Below are 24,074 nucleotides of genomic sequence, written 5' to 3'. Positions count from 1 at the left end.
CCGAAGATCATTTAGTATCACGGTCGTTTTGTGCTCAGCAAACGCTATCGTTTAGTTGGTGCTGTTATTGCAAACTAACAAAGGATGGTAACTTCGCTTTTTACAGCCCTCGAAGATGAGATTAACAGCTCTTTCACCAAACAAACACACTCTCTTCTTAGGTGTGAAAAGTGTCAACCTTGCTAAAGAGCTTGCCCTCCAATATGAAGGCAAAAATCGATTTTACTTATAAAACGTACCAGTTTTCACTTTGCAAGACGCCTTTATCACTGCTAAAATAGTAGAGTAAGACCTAAACAATTTTAAAACAAAATTCAAATGAATTCTAAGGAGGAATTGTGATGGAATACTAACAAGAACGTACTTGGATGTCGTGGAGAGGTTCCCCGGGGTTTCTGTGTGTTAAATTGTTTTGGATTTCCTTCGGCAAACCACGTCTCAAGAAATTAATTGTCGTACTAGTTAAATCAATGACAAGACAATCTACAGTAACAGCCAAGTAACAGTATTTTGTAAAGCGATGTACTTATGTACTTAATATATTATGGGCGAGAACGACACCAAAGAAGGCTATGAAAGCTTCGCTTGTTATGAACTTCAAACCAGCCTAGGGTTGTGCTCAGCCTGTTTTACTCAAAGGTCGTCCCTTTTTTGAGTTCAGAAAGTTACACTTAAACTTATATATATCATAGCCCAATAACAATATATCATTGAAATTGTGAGAAAGATTTCATACGCTTGAAATTATGAAAACAAACTCAAGGTAATATCTTGAGCGTTTGTCGCTCGAGAGACAGACAAGATGGCCGCCCCGATCGCCAGTTGTACTGCGTTTAGTTTTGGTTCTAAAAATTACACTTCTAAAAATTAAGCGACATTCTCATAAACCACAATCAATTTATAGATCTTCTTTGAACAAGAAAACAACTCATCTGGAAAAGGAAAACGACTTAATTTAATTGACACTAAGTTAAATTTGTGCGGACATCATAAACTGTCCCACAACAGAATTTTATCGCTAGCGAAGGAAAACAGATAAACACGTACCACGCCCCTAGTTGAGTCGGTACTGGTAAAAATCATTACAAATACGTATAAATCAATCTTGAAACTTAGTTAGGTGCACGACACCAGTTTCCTAACTAAGGAGAAATTTTTAAAGTACTTAAATCAAAGAAAATATTACCTCTTAAATCCTTTTTCTCGCTTTCCGTGTTTAAAGCCGTTCTACGAAACAAGTCCTATGTACATTCCATAGGCGAGCGGACCGTTTTTACGTTAAAAAGCCGAAGAGAAAGAAATTCACGCTGATTCACATACCCGGAGGCAACAGAAACTCGTGTTATTGATGCGTCTTAGCGTGTATTATATTTTATTTAAAGGTTAACCCTCAAAGGGTAGGCTAAAGTACCTTAGAGTCAAAACCATATTTTATGTACATTGATCGCCCGTCACAATCTATGACTTGAGCGACAAATATTTTATGTGCAAGAAGAGGGCTAAACGTCGAGCTGTCAGATCAAATTATTGAATTTCATAAATAACTTATCGTACGTGCTCTCATTGCGGATTTATTTAAAAAAAACTGAAGGATTTTTGCTTTTCCTCAAGAAAGTAAAATGAGTGGTCCTAATGTGGTTTGGTGTTCACAGCATGCATGCAGCTAACATAAATTCTCACACATTTTTTATCGTTTCAAGTATTAGAGAAATTCCCTTGATTAAAGATTATTTAATGCCTTACAAAGTTCATTGGCATGAAAAGTAGACTTTATTTGTGGGCTTCTTATATCTTAATGTTTGGATAGATTGTTTTTCCTCCTAAAGCAATTGATTCCTTGCGGAAACACCGCCATTGTAAACGAAAGTTTTTTAAGTGCATCTCAAAGGGAAACCTGAAACAAAGAAAATACCATGCAATCTGGAGGAGAAAAGTTAAAGATAGCATTTAAATGATAAATCATTTGCGGGACAGGTCACTAGCACCGTAATTCTATATCACTGAATTAGATTTGTTGCTTTAGCAAAACATTTCCAATTGGTTCTTGAAAAAGGGGAACTCTTGAAAATATTTGTCCTTTTTTCCTTTTTTTCTTTCCTTCAGAAGCTAGAAGATTAATTATACTTTTTACAACGGTTTGGCTAACTGGGAACTTTTATTTTTTTACCGGTTAAATTCAGTTTTTAAAACTTGCCAGCTGTTGCCATCGAAAAGATGTTGCGTGTTTGTGAGCTGCGCACGCCAGCTAAAGCCGAGGAGATTGATTTATGATTTAACTTGGACATGAGCCGAACGCCATGTGGCAAGAGTCGTACAGTCTACGTCTAACGTATGCTTTTCATATTACTCTTGTTTTACTCAGGGGAGAAACTCTGTGAATCAAGATAAGCAAATTATGTACAATGCATTTGAAGGAGTTACAGCATTGGAGACCATTGATTTAGGGCGTTCCGTGGACTGCCATGACTTGATTTAAACAGTTTTTAAAAGGTACTTGAGATGGCGTGAAGACACGCGAGATTTCGTCCAAGACAGGTAATTCTCCTGTCCTTGTTTTCACACATTTTCTTTAGTTTGATTATACAGTTGTCTTAGTAATTATCTCTCTTTTCACCTGTGGTTAGGCGCGTACTTCGCTGGTACAACAGTCTTTCGAAATATCGTGTAATTTAATTAAGTGTTTAATTACTTTTTATCGCTTTGCAGTGATTTCAAAACTCATTTGTGTTTCTACAGTGCCTTGCATAACTGGTTGCGCGAGTAAAGGCTTTGTTAAAACTGCAGCTTATCAGTTGTGCTATCCAACGAGTTATTTAATTAACAAATAGTTTAGTGCGTTTACGCGTCTGCCCTAATTTTCGGTACTTAGACCTTCCAAGAAATCTTTGATTCATTGGAGAAACTTTTTCTTTAAACATCAAGGTTAAATTTTCATTGAAACTCGATAAACGTTTCAAAGAAAACCTAGTGGAATTAGCTCTGTTAATTTAAAAGGCGGTAGAGATAGTAATTATGGTGTATGTCTGGAAGGGTGAAACCTTGTTTTATTCTATCAATATTTGTACAGATATCGTAACTTTCTATTTCTCACTGAGATCATTACAAGTATATTTCAGTTCTGTTTCCTTCCGAGCTGCATAAATTTGTAATGTTTAGACATCTACATTTTACAGTTAAGGTTGTGCTAACACTCAATTTGATTGGGAGAGTACCTTCAAATCAGGGACTCTCGGCCTCGAAATTTGTACATGTGTGTGTTACTTCAAATTCGAGTTGTAAAAGTTGTTATGCAGTGCTTTTACCTAGTGGCTGTTTGAGAACTTTTTCTTTTTTGGTATTAGATCAAGGAAACCAAATAGATTTGAAGGCATTCTTTGTCAAAAGAACACTACAGAAGTTGTCCTCAAAATCGCCCTTAAAAACAGCTATCAGCAGACATCTTTCAACCTTCGCTGTGGTCATTGCCGTCTTATTCCTTTGCTTTCTTTACAACGAAGAAATCTCAACGGTGAGAAGGGATTTATCTTGCTACGTATAATAGTTGCCTTTCTCAACCCTTCGTACAAACTAAAGTACTGAGCCGCGATCAACCAGAATTTGGGATCACAGACACAGGTCTGTAAAATATGATTTTTGGTTTCACCATTTGGAGTACAAGAAGTTCAGCTGAAGGATGGACTCCTTATGGTACATGTTTAGTTCAGTTTTTTGGGTGGAGCAAATTTCATATACAATATTCGGAGGGACAATATCAACTTGTAAATTCAGGGATTAAGATGTAGTTCCCTAACATTTACTTACACTACCTTACACTCGATCGGTAAGGAATGTGAAAGTAAGTTTCCAAAGTGATTTTTCCTCATAAAGAACTCTAAAACGACATCGTATATGGCTTTAAGTGTAGTAGAGATAGCTATTTCTGACTGGAAAATCGTTGAGAGAGTTGTGGCACATAACTGTATGCAACTTGGGGAACCTCCAATCATTTTGACTGCCACCAGCAAATTAGCAAGTATCCTATCCCTTGATCTCCAAAGTCAAAGCTAAATTAAGAATCACTCTCCCCCAAGGCAAAATAAGTTAGTTAATACAAAGCCACAATGATTGGTCATTTTTGTGATTCAAATCAGCTTACAGTGTGAAACAAAATACAACCGAAATATGAAACGACAGGTTTGAAGCTTAAATGGTAAAGTTAGAGCTGAATTTGTTCAATTTGACACGGAAGGGGCACAGCTGCCATTCGCTCTGGGCTGAATCTCTTTCTACCTTTTATTACTTGCTTCACGAGACAAGAACGAAGGAGAACCTACAGATAATTTATGATAAGATGCCTTTTACTTCTACACGTTACTTTGTGAGGAAAAAAGTGGACGAACAGAATAGGACCCCGAGAAAGTCAGTGAAACTATGTAGAATGTCCGTATGTCTAAAAGTGGATAGATCCTTAACAACGTAAGATTTTTTTTTGCGTTATTTTAGATTTTGTCATTTATAGATGTTATATTTGGCGAAGCGTGCCTCTTTTTGAAAGTACACAGATAAAGGTGCACTGTACATAGGAAACCTTTTACCACTGAATTGTATCTGTAGTTTACATTTGTTTGATTTTGATTTTCAGTTTAAAGTGAAAATGGTCAGTTCATAGGGAAATTAGGGCAATGGATGATTGGAATGTATGAAGGGTTTGAAGATAACAATTGAACACAAAAGACTCCACCTAGGATGAAGCTACACAAACAGAAACCCAACGTCACCAGTGAGGTGAGCTTATAATAGTTTTGTCGTCCACACATAGGCTATCTTTGGGCCGGGCCTTAGAACACACTGTGGTTTACTCAGAGCAATAGAAATACGTGGAGAGCATCAATATCTACCTTAATCTTTACTCACGAACATACCCGAACAAACTCTTCAGCACATTCATTAGAACCGTGAGCTAGCCACTGAATTTCTCGTTCTTTAAGGTCGCAACGATTCAAAAGAAGGCAATTTAGCAGAAATTCTCCGTTGTGCTACTTAGCAGATGTAGTAGAAAGTATTTTTTTACTTTCATGTCTTTCCATGGAAACCTAATCCTAATAACGAGGAGACCATTCAAATGTTTTTTTTTAAGCAATCATACTTTCCCGAGGAGATGTTGCAATCAACTGTCTTGCTCAAGTTCTTCTTTTTGTCTAAGGTTTTACGCTTGTGAGTAAAATCCTTAAGTGTGCTGGTGGTCATTTCTATGAGAGCAATTGACCAGTACCATCCTGTGATGCTTTTCAGTCCATGGATCCATTGATCCTTAAGGTTATCCTTAAGTATGACCATACGAATGAAAGCTATTGAGCAAAACTTTTCCGTGGTACATTTTACTTCGCTAAACAAGGTGGCTCTTACTGTTTAGTCTGTGATTGATATCCTAAAGTTGATCCGTTCAAATGAAAGCAGCTGAGGGTTGTTATTACAGTTGCCATTTCAATTTGCATAAGGAAAAACCTTAGAAAAATTGCCACTATTGTCCTCTAGCAGCTCTAGTAAGCTAACTAGAATGTTAGGGCGTTTCTAACTGGAGTCCTAGGGAACCATTATCCCTGTCGGCCGGACATGTAAGATACAATGAAACGATTGTAATCCTTGCGCGGCGCCCGCCAGTCGGCGCAAACAAGGCGTCAAAAGCATAGCTTGTCACTTCGTCCACTTAAAAGACTTCCCATGAAACACAGCACCATATTTCCTGCCTGATCACTGTGTATATCATAAATATTTGACTTGTCATCCTGTGCTAAATAGTGACATGGGGGTGGCTTATTTGTTTGTTGAAAGATAATTGAGTGCAAAGTCCTGTTGAAGCCTGTTCATGCACTGATGTCGTATATGCTTGTAGAATGTAGCAATCGATACTAAGGATATCGATTTTGTGTTAGTTGGGTTGTGTTAAACCTGCCAGGTGTGGTCACCAAAGCGCTCTTATTCATTTCCGTTTACCCATTACTGGGAGTGCCTGAAAAAATAGTTTCGTGTCATGTGATCAGTCTACCTGTTAGGCCTGACGCAGGAGATGCGGGAACCAGCGTTAAACAACGGCAAGGTGCAAAAGCTTATTTCGAACAAAACTGAAGTGAAATAGCTGAAAAACCATATATGTGAACTACGTATAAAAGACTAAACAAAAACAAAAAAGGACCATCACAGTTGTGAGCGCAACTTACAACGTATGCCCTTCTAAAATCTTCTTTCCCGGCATATTCATAAATCGCGAACAAAAAACCTATTGAATTAGGAGGCCGCCGTCCTTAAGAAATCAGAGCTTCTCGGAGCATCCCGAAATGCGCAGTAGCAAAAAAAGAGTAGTGTGAAGTCAAGTTACAATGCTAATAATTGTTTATACATTAACAGATTTCTGGCGCAGTTCAGAAATCGAAACAAATTACGAAACAAAGGGATGACATCGCTCATTGGATGAAACAGAGAAACAACACAACAACAACAACAACAAATGGATGAAGTTTCCGTACCTGCCGTGAGTCAAAATAAGGAAAAGGCGAATTTATATTACTTGAACAGATCGTTTGTACATGGAGAGATTTCATATCGGATTGGTACATAACCGCCCTCCCCCCCCCCCCCCAAAAAAAAAAAACAAAAAACAAAAAAACGCCAAAATCGCTAAACAAATGCATGAATTACTTGAAATTAATCGCATATGGGATTTTGAAAATAATAAGTCTTCTCCAAAAATATAGTCTACTTCATATAGTCAGACAAGTGTAAATCAGTGAAACGGAGATAATTTATGTCTTTATCTTGAGAAATAAGATGAATGATTCATCTTTGCAAAGGAAGTTTCATTGCCCGGCGGCTGAAACCAAATGAAATAAAATGGCAAAATAAAAACAATGTTTCCCATACCGGGAGTCGAACCCGGGCCGCCTGGGTGAAAACCAGGAATCCTAACCGCTAGACCATATGGGAACTGCGCTGGAGAGGTAAAGACACACGCATCCACTTATAAGCAGACAGTTGACAGGAAATCGTTCGTCTGATGCGCCATATAAGACACCTTGTTTTACTCCCCAAATCACAGTCGGACGTTAATTCATTGATTCCCTCATGAAGTGAGAGTTTTAACATTAAAGCGATAAAGCTGCTGTGCTGTTCGGTTAGCTGTTACTCCTGTCTTGGATATTTCTCCCATGGAAATTTAAAATAAATTTTTAACATTTTGTTTCGAACTTGCCACTCTTTAGCGTGAAATGTTCAACCATAAAGTTTGCGTCATGATCACATGCTATTAGAAAACGTTTGCAAATTGGACACACGAAAAACTCCCTTGGGAGTCATTTTTAAGTTCAAATCATGCCCTGACAATTAATTGGTGTTGAACCCTAACAATTGTGTTTTAATATTTTAATTGCCCACATCGAGTAATCCCATATGGTCTAGCGGTTAGGATTCCTGGTTTTCACCCAGGCGGCCCGGGTTCGACTCCCGGTATGGGAACAATTTTTTTTTATCTCTTACTTTATTATTATTATTATTATTATTATTATTATTATTATTATTATTATTATTATTATTATTATTTTTTTTTTTTTTTTTTTTTAAATTATGATTTATAGTCTACCGTCTACCTTTAGCATTTTATCGATTGTGAGTTACAGCTATATATGCCGGTAATTTTTTTAATAATTTAAAGCCTGGAGTAGAATTGCGTTTGCTACTTTTAATGACCACCAAAATACATGGAAAACTTCATAAATTACTTTCCAGCATCTCGCAAGAACGTTTTGCCGGTTCAGACTCCAATTAACTTCAAAGAGCACGGTCACGTGAGAGCAAGTCAGCTCGAAATGGCGGGAAATGACACTTGTGCACACGTAACATATTTTTAAAGAAATTGACGTCCTATTTAAAAATGGTCAAGATTACCTACTCTGCTTAGCGTTTTTATGTGAAATTTTCAATCCGCAGTTATCACAAGTCAAACAAGTCATATTTTTTTACTTACGCTGTATTGCTTTTCGCAGAAGCTGTCTATAAGTGGGTATTTTTATTGCGTCACTAAGGCAACTGTATGTTCATTACTAACCGAATCATGCAAGTCTTTCGCTTCTCTACCTTACATCAAAAGAGTAACTGAACCTTTGACACGTATCCTCAAAAAAAAACGACGTCACAGTTGTAAACAAACCATTTACCACACTACAACAACAGTTCCCAGCTCCGAAATTTCGATCTTCCATGGAATCGCAGACCAACGTCGTATATAAAATTCCCTGTACAAATTGTTCGTGGTGTTACATTGGGGAAACCGGCAGAGCTTTTAATACCCGAAAAAAACCAAAAACAAAAACAAAAAAAAAAGAACATTTGAGGAACACCAAAACTGCGGCTAAAGGTTCTAGAATTGCTAATCACGCCTGGTCCAACAACCATGTCATTGATTTTGAAAACGCGTCAATTATTGACAAAGGCACCTTTAGAACCAGAGAAACATTAGAAGCGTGGCATACCAAAGTGACACCTAGCGCAGATAACAATTCTTGCCCCTTAAAACTCAGTTTAAGAGAAAGCGAAATATGACATATTGTAAAGTTCCAACTTTACAAAGTCGGCCGACTTTTGCACGTTCTTTCCTTGCTCTCTGATGAAATCTGTTAAACACTGACTGAGGGTCATTCTTCACTCTCTATCTTGCCCTTGTTGGTCTAGAAGCCTTTGAAGCAATTCTCATATGATCGCTAAGGAGTCTTAGCTAAAAATGTACAGATTTTATCAAAAAGGTTATGATTTTAGCCCTCTATCGGAAAGCTCATGGGCACAGAACGTTCTATTTAGACCTTACAATCATAACATCTATAATAATATCTTTAATAAAGAATCATTTTGGGGTAAGAATTATAACGGTCCTTTTACAATTTCCATAACGATAAAGATTGAAAAAATACACACTAAGCGCCGAAAATTGAATACTTTGAGAAACTAATATTACCATTATACTATATACATGAATAGAGATAGCTAGTTATGAATTTGGGCTAGTCTTAGGGAGCCTCAATTCAGGTAGATAGACTGGTGGCCTTTAACTTGTCTATACTGCTGGTGCAGAAATACTGGAACATCAGAAATTTGCTTGTTGCCAACACGATGTTATTTCAATACTCCTGCACAAGGAAAACCATGTTTTCCTACAATCTGATCGAAACCTGATTTACTTCGATAACAACCAACCATGTTTGACTGATGTTTCAGACCATTCATCATCCTGACTTTGAACTATATCTTTTGTTAAATTCAGAACATAAATGATTAGTCAAAAAAACTCACTTGTCGCGAAGACTCGACTTCTAGCTTCCTTCCTCTGTTTTGAGGCAGACTACTTACAATATTCAATTGCAACTATTTTTCATTTTCTCCGAGTGTGTAAAACACAGCTTAAGCTTAGTACTCATATTAGCAGGCACATTTTTGTACTTAATTATAGCGGATTCCCATATGGTCTAGCGGTTAGGATTCCTGGTTTTCACCCAGGCGGCCCGGGTTCGACTCCCGGTATGGGAACGGTACCTTTTCTTTTATTGCTTTCGGCGTTATATTTTGAAGAACACGTACTAATCTGATATGTTGTCTGCTTCGTGGCCGGTTTCCTGTTTAACCAAGCAAATATTTCATGCATTTTTTGTTCATAGATTTTTCGTTTGTTGAATTGATGGTTGGTTGGTCGTGTACCATTTTGGCGCAATGCTGAATTTTTTTCTATCGCGCAAACACTAGTTGTTACCGCGCTATGCAAATTTCTTTCATTGTTTTCTTTTTTCTTTGTTGTATTATCTCGTTGTCACGTGCGTTATGGAATTTAGCTCTTTTTTGTATAAATTTAGTTTTGCGTCGTTGTAAATTTTATTTCTAGTGTATGTACTTGGAGTTTTACGTATCTTCGTAATCTTCTCTATTTTGGCGTCGTATCCCTGAGTTTTTGGATCTTGTATGGAGAATCCCCGATAAGGTTCGTTCGTATGTTTCCTTCGGCGTTTCGTTTCGTTTTGTATCATTCCTTACCTTACTGTTATGTCATTTTTCCTTTTAGAACTGTGTCAAGCTGGGACGGGCTGGTTTATTTCCCCGTACAGCGAGTATCTTAAAGTGAGTCCAGTAATAAAAATCTTGTAGTGAGCGCTGGTTCATTTAGCGGTTACACTAGTATTTAGCCTCAAGGGTAACCAAGTATGGCAGAAGTCATTTAGCTTTAAGAATTGAAGAAACTTTAGTTTCACAAGGAGCGAAGATACTTAAAAGTTTTATTTCCTTCATCTTAAGGCCGATAAAATGCGGGCCGGCCTGACAACAGTTTGGACAATCACACTTTACTCGACCGAAGTTCTCCGTTGAAGTATTTCTACTGATCGTTGTCCGACAAATTATAAACGGGTTCTACTGGAGCTTAGTAGTGACACAGAACATTCGCGGCATTGAGTAACTTAACTTTTTGTTGTTTATGCCTGTATTTATAGCTGATGAGTCACTGATAAATACTGAAAGATGTATGTTAATGTTACCTTCGGATCAAACCAGGGAAATTGGCAAAAAGGGCCTCTTACTCCTCACTGTTTGTGCGCATACTGAACATTTTAAACATTGTAATCAAATATATAGAGAATATTACCGGCGGCGGCGCGAAGATATGGATTTTATTTTCGAGTGCATGGTAAAATATTGTTTTTAACACGAGAAAATAAAATTCATATCTTCAAGCCACCGTGTAAATTTCTTGTTATTATATAGACAGATCTATCACTCGCCATTTTTCACCGACTGTTTGCATAAATAACCGTACTTAGAAAATCTCATTAATAATTCATAAGCCCATCGACCTATCAAATGGTCGATAAAACATCACGTGCAGCGATTTTATATCCGATAAAACCTCCTCCTTATTAGTATGCGGTGTTTAACGTTTTTCTCGTATGCTAATTTCCAACGTTCACAAAGACATCATTGTTATGAACTCTTTTGACACAAGCTTTTCCAGGAATCTTTTTTGAAGCCGTTCAAAAAACTCGTAGCACGTGTTTTATCGGGTCTAAAACCACTCGGCTGCGTCTCGGGGTTTTAAATCCCGATAAAACACTGCTGCTCGTGTTTTAAACATTACGTAAAAAAGCGGGAAATTTTCATCAGTATCCTCACTAGTGAGGATATGGAAAATACGCAACTTTGGTCCCGGAGGTAGTTTCGTATGAATTTTACTGGTGGTGTATTTTCCAGTGAAACATTCGTGTCTATATAATAATTAACAATTATTCCACGAGCGCGCGTTGGATATGAGATGATAGATAGCCAACGAGGCGCGTAGCGCCGAGTTGGCTATAATCATCTCATATCCAACAAGCGCAAGTGGAATAATTGTTTTATTAAAAACAACCGAGAAATATTGCTAGATCTTACTGATTTCGCTGTGCAAGAACGACCAGATGGCAATTTAATGGTCGCCATTTCTCGGCCATGGTATAATTGCTCATATACCATGGCCGCTAAGCCAATCAAATCCCTCGAATTGCATTATACAATGATGCAGTTTTTAATAATTGGTTTTATCAGTTGAGTTGATCTTGTCCGCATTCTTTTCTTATAAAAGTACGTACTAGGGAGAAGTTTTTAAAACATCAGAAACATTCGCCTTGGGTGATCATCTCCTTAATTCTCATGACCTCAGGGGTTGAATATGCATTGATATTACAAGAAGCGGATTTGAAGTTGATCACTGTTAATGTTAAAAAAAGCAAACATAAGCCCAAAAAGGACACTGATGACCTCGGAAATCGACGCTATTTACTTAACTGGATTGTCTGAATATCATGTTGATTTTGCGGTGGGGTTGAATCAAGACGCGGCGCCTATCTATGATTACGCCTGATGTATTTTTAAAAGGATAATGCCCAGACTGAAGAAGCTAGCGCTTCCATTTAAGTTAAGCTTGCTGTATCGCATCTTGAAATAGGAAGAAAACGTCACGCAAGTCGATGAAAGCAAAGTAATATAAACTATTATTATAATTATTAACCGCAGAAAGTCGAAGTTCCTTCAAAATGGCGGTTTGATTTTTGCCATCCTGTTCCTTATCCGATCCTATCTTAGTAATTCTCCCTTTAATGCTTGTTCTTGGATTGTTCAGTCGTCGGCGGATTCCCATATGGTCTAGCGGTTAGGATTCCTGGTTTTCACCCAGGCGGCCCGGGTTCGACTCCCGGTATGGGAACGGCATTTTTTTATTTTTATTTTTAACGAGTAATGTTTGGACTGAAGGAACTTGCAATCAAGCTTGCTTTGCAGCATCTTGAAATAGAAAGAAAAAGCCATCAAAATTGATGAAAGAATAGAAATCTAAACTACAAAAACTTTAAGTTTCGTTGAAATGGCAATTTTGATTTTCCCTTCCTCTTAAAAAAACCATTCCTCTAAACTGCATTTTGTCTCTAAAATTTTTGCTTGCTCACGGTTTTGCTTTGAATAATTTAATTTTGTATTCATTTTTCAAGATTTCGGCGGGCAGGGTGTCTCCAGTTAAAAAAGCGTGAACATATCGGTTGGTCATTTCTTATTTTCCGTCCATTTTGAACAGACTGCAAAATGCAAATATATTATAATCTGCTGCCAGTTACGATTTCGTCAGGCTTTTTTACTGCAATAACCAGAATCCTTTAGTTTCTCGTCTTCCTATTTTTCTTGTTTGTTTACTCCCTCGGTATATACAGAACAAATTAAATTGATTCAGGTAGTTGTAGTAGAATTATACAATCGTGAAAAATGTAAACTTTTGGAAACTTGTGTTTAATTCTGTGAGAAATATTTACAACCGTAATGAAACTGAAGGGGTTTGCTATGAAAAGTGTTGTAGCTTCGTTATTTTTTCACAATTGCTGATTAAATTTTTCCTCATAGCCGCTATATTCACAGAATGATATGGCCATTTTGAATTATTCATACCAGTCCTATCTGCGAGATCTGAAACCGAGAACAAATCGAGTCTGGGAAGACTCGGAAATTCTTCGGAGTCCAGAATAATTAATAGAATTTCCCTCGAGTTTCCGAAGGGTTTCCGAAGGTGTTTCGTTTCCAGTCCCCACATTAGTCACCCGTGTAGAATCAAAATGATTCGCCATTTGATTGAAGACAAAATTATGAGTTGAGATCAAGCTTTTATTCATGTTTATTATGACGTGAAAGTCCCTGGCATCCATTATCGACATTAAGTTTGATCATATCACGGGAAAAATTCAAACTGCAGTGCGTAAGCAGTAAGAATTACTAGCTGTCCCATCTTGTTGGTTCTTTCCTCGGAAGCCTATAAAAAATTGGAAAAAAAAACACAGATGTTGTAAATCAAGATGTTACTAAGTTTTCTGTTGTGTAAATATCTTACATCAACTATACACGATTTAACTTTAGTGATTTCTCTTGCTGAGTCACAAAATATTGTTAATGGAGCTGAGCTGTCTTCGGTCTGAGGCTCTAATGCGGGAATAAAACACGTAGGGCTGGGGATAGGGGTGGTGCTTTTTTTTTCTCGTTTGCTTCCTGTTACTTTCTTCTTCTTCTTTTTGTCTTTTTTTCTTTGTTCTCCTTCTCACTGGGCCTAGAATAGATAATGCAAGTTCTGTGGCATGTGAGTATATCTATAACATGGTAATTCGCTATGTTTATCTGCGTCTTGAGTCTTGATGCAAATGTTAAACAGAAATTAGTGAAATATCTTCGGTTTTTCCTCGGCCACCTTCGGTAGCCTTCACTAATCTTCAGACATCCTAGGTGTTCTTAAATGATCGGAAGCGTTCGTAACCCCTCGGGCAATTTTCGGACATTGTTTACTTCGTATCAAGAGCCCTTAAAAATTAAAATAACCTGTCTGAAAGTCTTAAACTCTTCACCCTTAAAGACAAATTTGACAGTAAAGTCTCTCTCTTAGCAGCTTCGTCATTGAATGGTCACACTTTTCCCAAGGTTTGACGAAGGAAAAAAGTTCAAGCAACAACACTTCAAGGGTCTTCAAGAATACGCAGTTTAGCTTATGAGGAAAAGCTGGAAAAGGTCAAGTGTAATTCTTAGATTTCGTTTTGCGGCCGGAAACACATGTACCCTTATTTCATTGCTGTTTGCGAAAGCACTTCAGAAAACAATGCAAATCCCCCTCAATAATCTGAAGCATTTGTTTTACTGATAAGCAGGCAGTTAAACACCAGAAACGCCTTGTTAGATCTGGGTGTGAACGCAAGTTACGAATCCGGTAGGAAACCAGTTAGTATTGCAGTAAAAGAGCCGGCTCAGCAATCTGATAAAAGTGGTCTTTTGACTCACGCAAGGTTGACTGCAATGGTAATTCTAGCAATATCTAGATTCCAAGTTTTCCCGTTCTGCCATCTGGATAATGAAAAAGAATGGATGTTTTTGAGACAAAAAGCAAAGGGTTTTTTTATTCCGCATAGCAAATTCATGTGCGTGTCAGTTCACGTTCAGGGAGCCATGAGGTTAAATCTTCATGCAACAGAAATACCTCCAACCTAGAAGATCCTTCACTAAATAGGTACAGTGTTAGGCAAACGTTGAAATAAACTGCTAGTAAAACTTTCGTCAACTGGCACAATTTACGATGCTCAGACCATCAAGGTGGTGCACGTTGAAATACATGTTAATTGAAAGGATGGCAATTCCACGCTTTCCGTTTTTGGTGCCGACACTAATTAAAAGCAAGTAATTGTGATCTATTTACAGCCGGGGTTGAGTGGTTTTCTCTTAAAAAGTTAATTGCAAATTGCAGGCTTTTCTTATCTCCAAACGAAGCAAGTCGAACTCTGCCGGATTTCCTGACAGAAGCGGTGAGCATAGAGTATTTTGGAAAAAAAATTGAGACAAAACAATTTGAAAGAAAAAAGGCAACGAATGATATATTCAAGAGTTCAGTGATTCCGTGCTGATCGAGGCTTGTTGAATCTTTGAGGAGGTTCTTTGTCCAAAGAGACGCATCACGGACATTAGCAAAATGAACAATTGCTATAACAATTTGTTAATTTAATAAATAAACAGTCAGGACGTTCGGTTTCTTGTTAGTGAGCTATTAATCAATGTCCAGACTAATCGTCTGACAGTTTGAAAGTAAGCAAATCCTGACTGCCAAGGACAAATCACTACAGACATGAACACAAAAACAAAACTATATACAGCGCTTGCTTCAAGGAGACGTGAATTTCTCGATATTCTATTTACATACCTAACTTTGCTTTTTATTTCAAAAAATCGTTCCACACTTTTAGAGCTTTGTAGTAAAACATGGTAATGGAAAAGGGATACGTTAAGCCTGCTTTCTTTAATTTCACTAACCTGTTATGGCGCAAAGGCCACTGTCTGATCTTTATATGGAGAAACATTACCTTAATCGGAAGAACATCCCCCATTCCAAAAGGCCTCTAAGTTACAACAAACTATTTATAGGTTATTCAGTAGAAATTCAAAAAATTTACAATATCCAATGAAGCAAATTAATAGGACATCAACATTTAATAATCGTTCTAAATGATACTGTTAGCCGGTATAATGTTGCGACTTGATCAATCTAGAGCAATTCTATTAGCCTTACTTAGCCAGTCATGTTTCATATTAACCCGGCTTTAAAATATTGGGCGTCATTCTCGGCAAATGGTTTCCCTCTTACTCCTTCGAGGGAGCAATGTAGCACGGCTATTTGTTGTGTTATGAGTGTACCTTTAAAATTAGTTTGCGCCCTTGGACGAGACCTAAAAATATGAAAATTATGATATTTGGTTTCTTTGGTCATTTTTGATTTGGAGTGCCCTTGAAGTAGAAGGGTCACGGGGCTATTACAATACTAACTGAAATTAGAGAGCTGCGCTCCCTTTTCGATTAAACAGTTGATGTCAGGAAACCTTTTTTGATGCGATTCCATGGACGCGCGCTGTGTGTTCTCTCACGCTTGGTTGTCTCTAGCTGGTCTCTTGTGCTGATTGAGAACGTTTGGCCCGAGCTCAGAGGTTATTTGTATGTTTGCATATAGTAACACGCACACTAAGATTCTTGTTTCCGCACACAAAGTGGAACAGTTTTGGCAGGCCATTAATCATGGGTCAATGGGGGATGCCACATAAGCAGAGGGTTTGCGCCGCTGAGGCTCCATTTTGTGCAGCGCGATAAAAGATGCCGTTTGTATTATGTGCTGAAATAGAAGCAACGTAGCAGCGCGGCGCCGCCCTACGGCGCTTTCTTCCGCACGGGGACATTAATCAAAAAGACTGACGGAGATTTATGAGTCAATTGCACACAAGATTTATTACAGGTTATCATATCCCTTCTTCGCGCTTCTTGAGTTTCAGACTAGCCCGGGAAAACGTTGCAATATGGCAAAATTAAAATTGAGGTCCCTTTTGAGACGGACGCTTTCACAAAACCCAGTACAGCACGACCTGCGAGTGTTGGCATTCAATGCATGTAACACAAGGCTCGTTTAATGTTTGAGTACTGTTCAAGTTAAGCTTATAGCTAAGTGGGCTTGTTTCATTGTGAATCGTACTTGAAAAATTACCCAACAAAAGCGCTACTCAAAAGAAAGCTGGGGTCATGAACTCATCGCCGTATGTCGACTGTGATTGGCCGAAATTGGTCACGTGAAGTAGTAAATAGTCCTTACACCAGTCGATTTGTCATAATTCATGTTGTTAAGGGTTAAGATGTCAGGGCCATATAAATCATACTCGACAAACATGGCTCACCCAACGCTTTATTCCAACTCTGCAGAGATTTATTCACAGCAATACACTTCCCAGCTGTCTTCGACATTTGAGCGGCAAGTCAATTTGACAGGGAATTATTTTCCCTTCTTAGATGTTTCAACCCGCAGGCTGGCACACCAAACTTTCGGTACCCCGCAAACACGACAAAATTCTAGCACCGAAGATGCAAGGCCTTCCACGTCTCATCAAACAACTCCAATCCCAGACTATCTTCTCCAGCCAATCTATCCATGGATGAAATCAAAGAAAGGCGGAAAGGCTGCTTTTGGATTTGGTATGTCACCTATCTGATAACCCTCTTTTTTTATGTGGCAGCTTGTCCGTAACTATTTAGCGCGACTCGGCATCTTGGTGCTTTGCTGGTTTAAAACAATCGGAACAGCTAATCCCCCCTTTCCTTTTGGTTCCATGGCGCTCGTTGGCGCGGTGGTATAGAATGCAAATAATAGCTGACATTTTCGATATATTTTGTTGAACTCTTTTTGTTGGTCTGTTATCCTTGAGCATCTTTTCTGTCAAAAGGGCGGAGGGTTTGAAGAGTGGCTTGTCTGCTCTAATGATTAATGGAACTGTCCTTTTCAGCAATGTATCGCTTGGCGAGTGAATAGATACATGGTCAACAAAAGATCATATTTTGTCATTCAATAGCGTGGTGCAATGTTCGAGTATGTTTGCAAACATCTAGCTGACAGTGTTTGGTCTGTGGACTCTTCCTATTGGTGACAAAGCTTGTTTAGTTACGGAACGATTTACCAATAGGACGGACTTTGTTGATGGTAAAGTCCATCATTACACAATTGAATCATCTGAAGTGAAATCCACTTTGACCACGAAAACCTTGAATCTCTGCCCACCTCTGTCATGAAGTCGGGCCGGACGGATAATGAGTCACAAAGTAAGAGGTTCTCGTAAAAGCGCGTTTTTCCAGAATCACCTATTTTTTTTTTACTGTGTAACAAGTCTTTTTGTTTAGCATTAAATCGCATGATGAACCAAACCGTGCAGCAATTGAGTAACACGTTTTAGTTAGAGACGTTCTGGTGTATAATACCCAACTATTGTTCTCCGCACAGTGTAAACCTTTTCCCTAACTTGCGATTGCCTATTTATTAAACTCTTAGGGCAGAGACAAGCCAAGCGACATCGAACGAGCTACACGAACAAACAGCTCTTGGAGTTAGAGAAAGAGTTTCACTTTAACAAGTATCTTTGTAGTTCAAGAAGAAGCGAGATTGCGAAGACGCTTAGCCTATCTGAACGGCAAGTGAAGATTTGGTTCCAAAACCGTCGAATGAAATGGAAAAAGGACGAAAAACTGGGCGATTCAGTGGGAAAAAATAAGGAACAGTTCAGCGACGTGCGAGGATCGCACGACCATCGACACCACATGGCGTGCTCTCCGCTCTGCCATACACCGCCTGTACAGCAGACACGCCAAACAGAAAACCTCTACTTGTAGTGTGATTGCGGAAATTTGAGTGAATACCTTATACACGAGGAATCTCGCGCTAAAAGCGAGGGTCTGATAAAACCTTCCATGGACATTGCGGTATGTCAGTTAATTATCTTGAACTTGTGGAGTGAAAGCGTTATTTAATCGAGGGAACTCTTGTTAGAGCAGATAACTGCCTTTCCGCTTTTTTTACGCGATTCTAATCCGTTGTTAATCCTTCTGAAAAAGCTAATCGACACCAAATTTCCTTCTCTTTGTTAGAGGTGTGAAACTTTTTACAAACTGCTCTTGTACACAGCTAGAGTTCCTGATCACAAGACATTATTTATTGAACATAATTCTCGCTCTCCGCCAAACAAGGCGGCGTGAAATATGTACAAATATTCAATCCGTACTTTACAATGGACACTAGATTTAAAGAGAAAGTTGTTTTATAAGTTTATATCATTGTAAGTATATTTGAATTGGCGCAAATTGTAAGTACATCTCCTTCTGTGGTTGAATAGAAGAGAGCTGAGAAAATTGCACCTTCGTTTCCCAGCTATCTTGTTAGTGACATTCCAACACATCACCAGCTTCGCTGCCCCGTATCTTCAAATATATTTTTGTTAATGTTGTTTTCTGGCAGTCAAAAAGGGCTAAAAATTTAAGAAAATTTGACTTGTTGCGCTAGAAATAAGAGATATCATTTACATTTAGCCATCTGACTGTGTTCTACTCTCCAAGCCAGTGCAGTTACGCGTGTCATAGCGAAGGACTTTTCAGTGATACAGTTTTTCATCTTTCTGTGTGGCGCAGTCAGTTTTCGTTTTTATCACTCTCAATCGACCTTTTCATTTCACTACAGTAACGTAGGGAGACAAAAAAATCACCTTCTTTCCTCAAGATGAAACTAATGCAAAGTTAAGCGAGAGACAAAAACATTCTTCCATGTCCGTACTCTTCAAGAAAACGAACGCCGCGAGATCACCGCCGCTTTAAAAATATGCGTTTATGTTTACCTCTCGTTAACAGAAATTCGTTAGAGACATATCATTGTCAAAAAAGACATTTCATTCCTGTAATTTGTTTCACTGAAACAGAACCTTCTGCTTAGACTAACTGCACTGGCGAACTCCAAAAGAGTAGGTCCCTTAACAGTAATTTCCCAATGAAGATTCCACGGTTTATTAATTTAAATTCGGTCAATGACACTTAGTTTGTGGCTATTTCCGCTTATCCTTGAGCGGTTATTTCCTTAAAGATTTTAAATTGAACTTTTAAATTGAATGCTTTTAATATTCAAGACGCTAGTCTGAGAAATGTCGCAACCAATAAATCACTACAAATCGAATGGCAGCCATCTTGTCTACTGGCAAAAAGAGAGTGCGAATCTTGATGCACCGCGGGAAATGCAACGAAAATCCAACAATGAGACAATTATTAAAAAAAAGCCTTTTCCTTAGGTTTTGAGAGATAAAGCAAAACATGGAATAAAAAGTAACTAGCAGGGAATTTTGCCCGTCATTAGCTAAGAGACGCTACGCTTGGTAATAACTGCCAACTGGTTGCTGTTACTTGTACAACCAAACACACAAAAGATATTCAACCAAACAACGTTTATTCCACAGTTACCACTCTAAATGTTTCCACTTTTAAAGTTTACATAGATAAACAAAGGGTTCTATGCTAACTAAGGTGGTCGATTTTCTAAATTCTCTATCGTAAAAATATTGTCTAACTGTTCAAGAAGATTATCTGTCTGCATAAACAGATCGTAAATCACTGAAGCTGACATGGCCTGGTTTGTGAAGAGACCGCCAACTAACTTGTGCAATACGATCATTTGTGATTATAATTATAACCACTGACATACTTCTAGTTACTGTTGAAAATCTCGTTGTCGTTGACGACAAAGTTTAGAGGTTTTTCAGCAGAATGAGTAAATTTGTAAATAATTTGCAAAGTTTAAATTTGTGAACCGATGTATGTAAGAGAGCCTAAAAGTCTGAAACTGTTTATTCTCCAGCTTCAAAACACCGACCTTTATGACAAAATTTGTCTGGATTTATGAAACAATACAGTGCTTGAACGGTCACTCTTTAATTTAGGGATAACGAAGTTTGTTTCTATCGTTAAAAATACTTTATTTTATTTAATGGAAGAAACGTTTTTGTTCTGAGAACAAAGAGATTCTAGTCTGGGGTCGCAAGGTGCGCGTCAAATTTTGGGTTGTGTGTCATCGTTTCGCAGTTTGCGCCCGCCAGGTTTTTCAAACGCTTTAGTTGAAACTTCCAGTGAAATTAAAATGACATTGGTAACACAGCAATGATAGTAGCGAGTGTTGTTTATTTACGACTTTAGTTCCAAGAAGTGATTAAAAATTCTGTCAGGAGCCAGCTCAAAATACACGTCCCCATAATGTAAATTGGATAGCAAGATTAGACGAAATCAAATCAAAATATGAACCGTTTTATATCAAGTTCAAAATAGAAAAGAAAACTTAACTAAACAATCCTTTTATCACTGCAAAACAGATCAACTTTGATTTTATGTGAGTATGTTTCTGCCATGTTTTTAATAGTTGATAATATAAGGCTTGCTCTCAGCGAGAGTTCCTTCGCGGTCTGCACCTTCAGCTGCAGCCGACGAATACAGCAGTTAAGAGTGACTTGCTAAATGCTTTGATTTGCTTACAGGTCACTCGTAATTATCGCAATTGATTGTTTGGTCAAATTCCAATGTGATTGTCAATTTAACTGAACTAAAGAGTAATACATATATGCATATGTTTTGGGGAGGGTTAATCACAAGCAGTCCCCGCCAAGCGACTTCAAGTTGACTGCGATTCCAATTACAACGAACACGAACACAAACTTGAACAAGGAGTTAGATTATTACTTTTGATGGGAAAGAAAACATCGGCAGTTACTTAACTGGAAGTCTTGCATTAAACTTAAACAGTCGTTGCATGATTTAATTGAAGGGTAGAAACACATTGCCAAGAAACACTATAACAAACTTTGCTCAGAAAACCTAAGATGTCGTGCAATTCTTCTTCAAGCTATTGTCATTTCCTATAACATAAATTTGATCGAACTGTGTGAAACCTACACTTCGCAAACATCCTATAGCTAAAAGCCAAAAATTACTACATGAAAGCACTACCGAGTAGCTTGCATATCAGTAGTAACACTTAATTTTATCCACAGACTCAAAAATCACAACCGCAGATTACCTTAGTTCCTAATGGGAAGTTAATAAAGTGTGTATCTTCTACTGACAACATTATTTTAACTCAGGGCCTCATATACATATGCAAGTATTGACTGATATTTATCTGCTCACTTTGCTGGTTCAGCTTTGAATGTCGACTTTGTCTCTCTTCATAGCTTTGCTTTCAGGCTTTCTCTCAGTTTAACTTGACTTCACTCAAACATGGACGCCATTTTGAAGAATAGTAGGAGACTCGGTCAGGTATAAATATTTCGTACCACCACAGGAAGAGTTTTTTGCAAAATCTTTAAAACTTTATGAGCGAACAAAGTTATTTTGCAATACGACGTTCTGCTGTGGCGAGATAAGCCAGCCAACAAGCCAGAAATTCAACATAAAGGAAAACCGAGAAATCATAAATCATTTTGACAAGACAGTTCTATAATGGAACTAATGGAGTTGTATTTATCACAGCTTAAATTTGGCAAGCCTTTTGACAGGCAAACGGTTCCCTGATGGTAAGTAAATGGAAAGTCTCTAACAATGCCAAACTAGGTTATCTTCTCGAGAGAATAGCAACTGCTATTATTTTTCGAATGTTCTACATGGCTGATAATATTTATTCAACTCTTTCAAACTGAACACTGCCTTCTTTCAGGACTCTTGGGTCACGTGATTCTTACACAACAAAAACATCTCTCTCCTTCAGACAAAGAGCGAGTTGAGCATAAATTCCAACTGTACTTTCGAAGAGCATTATAGTGTAAATTTAACAACTATATTCATCCTTGGCATCTTGAATGGAAGGGGCAGTCAAAAGAAGAGCAACCGTAATGGCGGGCTTCAGAATTAGCTAGAATGATTCCATTACATACATTTGAGACTGAAATATTGCCAGTGCCATAGAAAGCTATTGTGTATATTTTGAGGAAAGTTTCTGTCAAGGCGGCATTTTAATGGTTACTTAGCTACATAATAATGATGAGCAAAACCGGAAAATTGCGCAAGTGAGTTGACACCCAGTTTTTATGTCAGACAGAAGTCAGATTCGACGCCTCGAAAAAATGTATAAAATGCATCTAGGGCTTCTCTGTGTAAATCATGAAATAAATGAACTGTTTAGTCTGTGTGTATTAAATAAAAATTCCACTTTTTAAAAATATCTTAATAAACTCTTCTAGTGTCTAGTGTTCAAACTTTTTATAAATCAACTGCAGTCAGATCCACAGAATGAATAGAGCAGTTTGTTTGTGGAATGGCTTTTTTTCTAACGTTCATGATGGTGGGCGACACATTGTTGGAATATTGGTTTCCCGGTCTGGCAGACCGCAGTTATCGACTAGAGTACCATAAATAAAACGTCAAAAAGGATTTTCCAGGCTTATCTGCAATTTCCTGTGCGTGAATAGTCGAAGACATTTCTCCTGAAAACAGTTGCACCTCGACATAATATTGAAGCTATCCATGGATGCAAAAATGTTATTGCTTGAGATAAGAGGACAAAAATAGAAGGATTAACACTTCAAATAAGAAGTTATGGAAAATACCAGATTAGCTTTGGTGACACAGACACCACCACATGAAAACACTGCTCGGTAGTTTTATTTGAATGGTCACACTTTAGTAGTGTATACACCGAGTGGAAAAACAGCATCTTGAATTGAGGCCCAAAATTTATTTTTTCCTTGTGCACTTGGGAACGACTGATCAAATTCCGTTAAACGACTGTTTAAGAAAAGCAATTACAAATCCGGAAAATGCCGGTGCTTCTCATATGCACCAGACGAGAATTTTGGCTCCTTGTTGTCTCGAGATCTCGAAATTAATCTAATAAATACATAATTAATTATACTCCTTCACTGAGGTGTCAATGTGTGTCACGTGGTGACATGTTACCGACACTTCCTGTCCTAAATAAGGAGATAAGTCGGAACCCTTATCATTTGCCATGGTATTGGTAGCCATAGAAACGTTTGGGCCAAGTTGTCACGCTTGCCTGTTGTTGAAATGTCTGAGATCTAAGATATCCTGTTATTTGTGAACAAAATCAATCCAATCTCACGAAAGAGTTACGGAGACATGATGAAAACTGCCGACAGAAAAGGAACAGAGAAGCAAAATAAATCAGTTAAAGTAATGCAATGTTTGCAGATTTTACAAAGAAAACTAAATTCGTTTCTTCGTTCAAAACTTAACAGAAAATTTTCATGTAATTTTGATCCAAAGCATATTAGTTTTGCCTACTGCACTTAACGATGTAACAATTATCGGTATGTTAAAAATGAGTCTGAAAGAATAAGAGTTCTGTTCTTCTTTGACCTATTTTTTCCTAACACAGACAACACAGGCCTCTTTCAGAACACTAAACGCGCCAAATTTTCGCGCCATAAATAAGCACAGCAGCCGACTCGCTCCAGTCTTCCTTGTGAACACGTGATTACAAGATGGCGTCGAACACTGCATAGATTTGAACTTATAACATAATAACAACTCATTTAACGCATAAAAACAAAAACATACTGACGCTGAAAGGGGGCAAACATTGACTTAACTGAATGAATTGACTTGTAAAACAAGAAACATTTATAAACATCTGGCCAAATGGATTTTAACAAAACATTTAGTTCAAATTACAAGCCTAT

General features: G+C 37.9%; 1 protein-coding gene, 1 long non-coding RNA gene and 4 other non-coding genes across 6 annotated transcripts in view; 5 read left to right on the top strand and 1 right to left on the bottom strand.

The window, feature by feature from the left end:
* Positions 1 to 24,074, top strand: part of LOC146461720 (uncharacterized) — a 56,886-nt gene that overhangs the window by 27,766 nt on the left and 5,046 nt on the right. Inside the window, exons 3-4 of the long non-coding RNA XR_014857358.1 lie at positions 2,363 to 2,535; positions 4,622 to 4,764. This is a non-coding gene — a long non-coding RNA (uncharacterized LOC146461720). The remainder of the gene's footprint in view (positions 1 to 2,362; positions 2,536 to 4,621; positions 4,765 to 24,074) is intronic.
* Positions 6,889 to 6,960, bottom strand: Trnae-uuc (transfer RNA glutamic acid (anticodon UUC)). Its single transcript has one exon. It is a non-coding gene; the product is annotated as a tRNA-Glu (tRNA).
* Trnae-uuc (transfer RNA glutamic acid (anticodon UUC)) lies at positions 7,417 to 7,488 on the top strand. Its single transcript has one exon. It is a non-coding gene; the product is annotated as a tRNA-Glu (tRNA).
* Positions 9,478 to 9,549, top strand: Trnae-uuc (transfer RNA glutamic acid (anticodon UUC)). Its single transcript has one exon. It is a non-coding gene; the product is annotated as a tRNA-Glu (tRNA).
* Positions 12,173 to 12,244, top strand: Trnae-uuc (transfer RNA glutamic acid (anticodon UUC)). The gene has a single exon. It is a non-coding gene; the product is annotated as a tRNA-Glu (tRNA).
* On the top strand, positions 15,821 to 23,927 carry LOC146461721 (homeobox protein Hox-A2-like). The gene is made up of 2 exons (XM_085086701.1): positions 15,821 to 17,058; positions 17,906 to 23,927. The coding sequence occupies exons 1-2, from the start codon at positions 16,704 to 16,706 to the stop codon at positions 18,241 to 18,243; spliced, it is 693 nt and encodes a 230-aa protein (XP_084942827.1). The 5' UTR covers positions 15,821 to 16,703; the 3' UTR covers positions 18,244 to 23,927.

The sequence above is a fragment of the Pavona decussata genome, unplaced genomic scaffold (genome assembly GCF_977016875.1).
Source record: "Pavona decussata unplaced genomic scaffold, jaPavDecu1.1 SCAFFOLD_195, whole genome shotgun sequence".
Classification (NCBI taxonomy): Eukaryota; Metazoa; Cnidaria; class Anthozoa; order Scleractinia; family Agariciidae; genus Pavona; species Pavona decussata.
The sequence above is the reverse complement of the archived record's forward strand: the minus strand, read 5'-3'. Positions and strand labels throughout refer to the sequence as shown.

What these genes read in the sequence shown, in the direction of transcription:
- LOC146461721 (XM_085086701.1), top strand. Translation starts at nt 16,704, where the DNA reads ATGTTGTTAAGGGTTAAGATGTCAGGGCCATATAAATCATACTCGACA. An exon ending in AAAGGCTGCTTTTGGATTTG is followed by an intron (nt 17,059 to 17,905) that starts GTATGTCACCTA and finishes TTAAACTCTTAG; the next exon opens with GGCAGAGACAAGCCAAGCGA.